The sequence below is a fragment of the Rhagoletis pomonella genome, unplaced genomic scaffold (assembly GCF_013731165.1).
Source record: "Rhagoletis pomonella isolate Grant_MI unplaced genomic scaffold, Rhpom_1.0 Rhpom_scaffold_00007, whole genome shotgun sequence".
NCBI classification, from domain to species: Eukaryota; Metazoa; Arthropoda; class Insecta; order Diptera; family Tephritidae; genus Rhagoletis; species Rhagoletis pomonella.
The window spans coordinates 52,428,397-52,435,032 of record NW_023458561.1 but is presented as its reverse complement, the minus strand read 5'-3'; the positions used below and the strand labels follow the sequence as shown (position 1 = coordinate 52,435,032).

At 34.7% G+C, this 6,636-nt stretch overlaps 1 protein-coding gene and 1 long non-coding RNA gene across 2 annotated transcripts in view; both read left to right on the top strand.

Annotated features, from left to right (window-relative positions):
• Nucleotides 1–47: 47 nt before the first annotated feature.
• LOC118744014 lies at nucleotides 48–1,199 on the top strand. The gene is made up of 3 exons (XR_004993501.1): nucleotides 48–135; nucleotides 257–337; nucleotides 1,152–1,199. It is a non-coding gene; the product is annotated as an uncharacterized LOC118744014 (long non-coding RNA).
• Nucleotides 1,200–2,973: 1,774 nt separating this feature from the next.
• LOC118743897 (mucin-22-like) overlaps nucleotides 2,974–6,636 on the top strand; it is an 8,533-nt gene continuing 4,870 nt past the window's right edge. Inside the window, exons 1-3 of the mRNA XM_036476660.1 lie at nucleotides 2,974–3,062; nucleotides 3,150–3,437; nucleotides 5,940–6,592. Of these exons, the coding sequence (XP_036332553.1) occupies nucleotides 2,974–3,062; nucleotides 3,150–3,437; nucleotides 5,940–6,592 (1,030 nt within the window). The remainder of the gene's footprint in view (nucleotides 3,063–3,149; nucleotides 3,438–5,939; nucleotides 6,593–6,636) is intronic.

The following is a 6,636-nucleotide window of genomic DNA, read 5'->3' as shown; positions in this document are numbered from 1 at the left end:
GTTGTTGTGGGGAGGGACCTATAGTTTTTCGCCGACTCCGAACGGCGCACATAGGAGTATTTGTATGAAAAAGCCGGTCATAAGTCGAATTAAAAAAATATGTTTAATCTCATCACAGAAACTATTTTCTTGAAGGTAGATAATCGGTTTATCAAATAGCAGACGCCAGAATTTTCACAGCGTTTAGTGTCTGAGCATTGTTCATTGGAACCTAGTCATTGTTTTAACCATTAATCTTTGTTCTCGTCAATCCTAGATTTCCATAGTGTGTAATGGTTAACTGTGCTTTTGTTTTGTGAAGTAAACGAAAAAATCTTTTTGGACATGGAAGGGCAAGGTATGTACTTTATAATAACAATTTATTTTTTTAATTTCATGCCAAGACTGCAACCTAAGTGAGGATTTTTAAGTCCCAGTAAAAAGTAATTTTTTTTTAACTAAAATTTATCAAACAGTAGTGTTTTTAAATAGGTGTCGGACCTTGTCAAGTAAAATTGTTAGCGTGATCATAATATTTGGACCCTTTTTGAATATAAACGGGAATAAAATTGTCCCCATATGTCCACAATTTTGTTTTCTCAGTTCTCAAAGTATGCACTGCAAAAACAGGTGTCTTGGCAAAAATCAATTTTCCTCGCTTTTATGATAATTTTTTTACATGTCCTCTGTAAAGACAGTAGGAATGTCTTTGTCCAATTGCCATTTTACCAATTGGACAGCTATCAGAAGAGGAAGCCGAGGCCAGAAATAAACACTTCCGAAAATACCGCCTGGATTTTTCCCGAAAATTTTCTAGAGTAGAGTGCAACAGAGATATTCTAAACAGGCTGTTACTAACATCTGACCCATTCTTGAGCTGCACTAGCAAAAAGAAAAATAAAAAAAAATAAAAGCCGTTTTCTAAAGAGGCAAAGAAACTCCTGATTCCGAGTACACCGACAATGGACGAAGATTAAGTCACAGCTTTTTCAAATACTAGAAGAAAAAACCATTAATTATATGTCGTTTATCAATAACTTACAAAATAAGTGTGAAATAGAAATATTGTTTATTTAAATAATCATTTTTATTTAATTTTGTTTTATTATTGTTAAATATATTGCAATTATGATTCATTAACGTGTTTTCTTAATAAATGTATTTGAAAAAAGCACTTAATAATTTTGACCGGTTTTTGGACTGAAATACTCCTATGTGCGGCGACCGTATTTTTTATGAGAAGCTGTTTTTCATGGCAGAAATACAGTCGGAGGTTTGCCATTTCCTGCCAAGAGGCGACCGCTGTTAAGAAAAAACCTTTTTTCTATATTGTTTTCCGATGTTGCTTTGACCAAGGCTTGAACCCAGACGCTGCGTAGTGGAAGTGCGCACTGCTTATCACTACACCACAGCGGTCGCGGCCTATATAAGGTGCAAATTTTTTGGTGGGTAAAATATACTAAGGATAAATTATGATATTATTCGAACAAACCTTTGAATATTTACTTGACATTTACGGCAATTTTCAATCTTTGAAGGATTGTGAAAGAATTCGCATAATATTACATGATCACAGGGAATATATACAGATTTTGAGAATTCCAGAATTTGGAACTCACTGAGGCTCGTCAGAAGGGTTTGCGTTCGAATTTTTCTTAGTAAATTCAGTCAAGTTATCATCCAATTTGTCTTCATTTCAAAGTCCAATACGTTTTCCTCATCGTTTTCTAATGAAGTTTTCTTGATTACCTTTTCTAGAGTCACCTTCGATAAAAGTTTTTCGATATTTGTTTGGTCTCCTAACAACAACTTGGGGGCCTTATCGATTTCAGAATCCCGTCGAAGAGTTTATTGTTTTTTTTTCGCTAACCATCACTCATAACTCACAAATATGGGTTGAAATAGCATACTTTTCTGAGATTATAAGCGAAAGAAAATGGAAGAAATAAGAAATTTCCGTTTATAGGAAAAGGCTTTACCAATGCAGCATTAGCTTTCAAAAGCCGAGGTGGTGCGCATTTTTAAACTTAAAACCGACAGTTAATTCAACATTTTCTAAAAATAAGTCACAAAATTTAAAACGAACCTGATAAGTCATAAGAGTTCCACTCACCGCTTTTAATCAACAGCTTCAAAAATTGGCTGCATTAATGTAAAACAATAGAAATTCATCACTGGCGCTGCTAAAACCTTATATCCATATATCAATTTATCTCATGGAAGAAGTGGTAAATACAGAAATCTGATATATACCGTCTTGGATTTCGGAAATTTAACCATTTTTTCAAAAAGTTATAAGTGAAAATTCCTAATTTTGCGCCGGACTTTCAGCTGTGACACTGAAATTTAAGATTTTTTCAAAAGTGGAGTTAATCAATTTGTGCAGTGAGCGGCTCATTTAATATACATAACTTCCATGAATCAGATCTGTGTAAGTAATGTCAGACTTAACTGCCATGGACCAAAAATCGATCGATGGTAATAATTTCACTTCCATAGAATGGAAGTTATGCCCGTGACAGTTATGTCGAAATCCCAACAGGGGCTAACGCGAACTAATCATGGTCCCTACATGGTAGGCATTTATATTTACATTAAATGGTGCCCATTAGTATGCTCACATACGTTCACAAATTCAGGGAACTTGATTAAGCCCTTTGCCTTATCAAACCAAGTATGTAAACGCGATTTTATTACCATAGCTACTGATAAGCAAATGGGATTTAATTATTTACTAAATAAATTAAATACAAAAGTATTTAGCCATCACAAATCGATGAAGTGATAAATGAATCTCAAAAGGGGTAAAACAGTTAATTGAGAATTGTCGAGTGGATAACATGTACGCAAAATTGCTACCTAAACTCGAAAAAGCGCTAATATTTGTGTAAAAGCGTTAATTCACTGAAAAATTTTGGGTATTTGTATGGATATACATACATACATGCATACATTTGTATGTGCATTCACCCTGCTGGTTTGTGCTTTGATAAAATGTATAAAACGAAAACCTTTCACCTAAATGACGAACAAAACACAAAGCTGCGAGAACGCAAACTCATAAGTTCGTCCAAAAGAATTTGGTAAGATTTGCAATTTTTAAACTGTTTTACTTTCTTTCGAGCTTGGATGTACATACATAAATATTTTATTGTCCTCAATTCACATAGCTTGATGAAATATATGGTCATAATCCTGCTCATCGGCTTTGTATTGCTGTTGATTTTGAGTAATGTGGATTTCTCAGATGAGTCATGTGAATTGACAACTGCTGTCAGCACAATTCAAAGCGAGGAGGTTTCAGTTAGTACTCCAAATGCAACAGCAACAACCACAATAACATCAACGACAATCACAACAACTGCAATTGATAATTCAACCACCATGAAAATCATCTATGATTCAAGTACTGCGGGAGTGAACATCTCAGAACGAGCTGTGAATGCAGTAAGTGCATAGTAAGTACAAAGAGAAATTTAGAAACGAAAGTGATAAGTGTACATGAGCCTTAACGTATCGTTAGCAATTTCGTTTTGTTATTTATCATTATTAGTAAAGTTGACGTTGTGGACAGGGCTTCGGAGCCGTGCAGAGCGGGGTAAAGGAGCAAAGGATTTCGACTGAAGCGGAGCTGAAGCGAAGAGCTAAAAAAATTAATTTGCTCCTTAGCTCCTTAAATACATTTTTATTTCATGTTTACTTGGAAATACTCTCTCTCTCTCTCTGGCATTCGCATATTCGTTGCATTTGGAAATTCACAACAATAAAATGCACATGGTTGCCAAGGCAGCAAGCATAAAATTTGCAAACGCAATTCCAACAGCAATGTCAATGTCAATTTTATCGACAGTTTATGTATCCGGAAACGAACGGAAAAATAATACAATTTTTAAAAAATACGATTTTCCTACCCGGAAATGCTCAGGTAACGACTTAAATTTCCACTAGTTTTCGTATCCAGAAAACGTTCGAAAGTGATGATTTTATTTGAAAGCAATAATTAAAAAAAATATATATATTTTTTTCCACTTAATCAGTTGCATCAAATATACATTTCGGCGGTCCAATGCGTATATATTTTAATTTTTTAAATACATACATATGTATGCATGAAAATTATAGAAATATTATTTTATGACCTAAAAACCCATAATACTTCAGATCGAATGAAATTTTTTATGAGCTTAGCTTATTAATATATGAATTCAGATCAGGAGGTCTGGCTGCTGACAGCGGTCTTGACTATGCGTTTTTATCTATTAGAGATGTCAATATAAATCGATTACTCAACATAATTCAGATGACTTGAAATTTGGATAGAATTATATTTACAGTATATATATGTGTATATAGAAAATGAATTCAAGGTTGCCTGCCAATTCTTATGGTCTTAAAGTACTTCCAACCCATGTTGAAATTGCATTTTCGCCCTTTTGAAAGCACATTCGTAATACATATTGTAACTAGATGAAATATCTACAGCCAGTCAAAAACCTCATTTCCGTGAGGATGGGTGAGCGAGAGAAAACGTATATCGTTCATATGCCATGGCGTATGAGTTACCTATCAACATTACGATTAAGTCTAGTTGAAAGGAAAATTTCAAGTCATTTGTTGCGTTTTTTTACTCATTTCCAGTAAAATCCAGTAAAAGTTTTTACGAATTTTTATGTTTTGGCGTTTTCGTACGCAAAAACTTGCAAAGTAGGGGAAATTGAGAGAGCGAAAAATGACAGTTGAAGTTGCAAGTTTTTACAGGATTTTACTGGATAAATTTTTACTTGTAAGAATTTGCCAGTACGAAAAACAGATGATCGCATGTTGCTGGACGAAATTTAAACTAATAAGGAAACTGGTTGTGGGTTTTTATTAGTTGCGTGCGCGTAGCTGTTAATTGTTCATGTTTAACCAATTAGGGGAAATTGAGAGAGCAAAGTGACATTTCATTTTGAGGGGAGCTGCTGCTTTCTGCTGGAAAAATTTTTGCCAACAGCAATTTACCAACAGGAAAACAGCTGATCCAAAACAGCTGGTTGGCATCTACGCAAATCACAAAATTGAATTTGATCGTTTGGAAGTTAAAAATTTACAAAATGCGACTGATTAAACTTGTAAGAAATAAGTAGTTATTTGTTTAATCAATAAACTGTGTCAGTATAACACTTTGTGATGACTTTTCGTACGTTTTAAATTTTACACTTTTGAATGAAAAAAATATATTATATCAGCTGTTCGTCTAACTTGCAAGTTTCTGCAAATTTTCTGTTCGCGTACTATTTTGGATATTTCTCTCTTGTGAGAGAACAGATGACATTTCGACGGCATTTGACAGTTGGTTTGTTTTTACTGGAGATTTTAAACGAACGCACCTATTATTGAATTTCGCAAAATAAACCTATTTAAAAACAAAATATATTGTTTTATTAGGAATTTGCTGCAAATAAACAACCAATTTATCAGCTGTTCATGAAACTTGCAAATTACTACTGGAAAAGCGTTCGCGTACTTTATTGCAAATTTTTTCTATGAGAGCGAATTCTTAGAAATATAGTTACTGGAGAGTTGCTGGCAAGTTACTGGATAATTTAAAAAAAAACACAACTACTGCAATATTTTTTAAGCGACTTCCAAAAAAGGAGGAGGTTATCAGTTCGTCGGAATAATTTGTTTTTGTTTTTTTTTATGTATGTTACCGAATATCTTTGGACCACCTCAACCGATAATTCTTTTTGCATCGGAAAGGTAGTGTCTCAGAGGTGGTCCCATACTAATCTGGTTTAGATCCGATCATTGGATCATGAAATATATATGTATATTTTTTTTTTTTTCTCGCTCTGGCTGTGGGTGTCTTTTGCACGATTGTTTTCATTAGTTGCGTTGTTTTTGTATTTGTTGCCACCGGTAACCTTATCCTTATTGCCATAACAATGAAATAAACGTTTTATGTTTTCTATAACCAGCACTGGCTTCACTTGTACAGATAACAGAACATGCAAATCTATAATTTGTTCTGGCGGTCCGATCTATACTCTAATTTATGAATTGGAATACTTCATTGATTATTGCGGCAACAAGAACTTCGATGTCATTTTGGAGAATTGCACCTTCAACGATGCGGCCATAGGCAAATACACGATGTCCGGCAGCTATAAACTGAACAGTTTAACAATTCGTAATTGCACTCTGCAAGCCATAGTGAATAACGCATTCAACTATATAACTATGCAAAACTTAGTCAATTTGACACTTCATGGCACTCAACTGCAAACATTGAATGCTAAATCCTTTGAGGGCTTGGGAACAGTCAATCATTTCGAATTACTCAACGTACAGCAAAATGAAACAACGCCGCTGAAGGTCGAAAATTTCCTACAGCCTATGGCTGGAAACCTAAGTAGTCTTGTGCTGCAGCAGTCACAGGTTGCCTGCGGTAGTCACATCATTTACGATCCTGCTCAGTGGCTGGATAGCAGCACAGCGTTTGTAAATTTATTAATTGTCAACCTAAGTGGAACGGAATTCAATCGAACGCTCAACGGTAGCACATTCTCCAATTTGTTAGCAGTCGAGCAACTTTCGTTGGCCCAATGTAGTCTACACACAATCGGCGAAGGTACTTTCGATTGTATTCTGAAGACGCTGCGATCGCTCGATTTG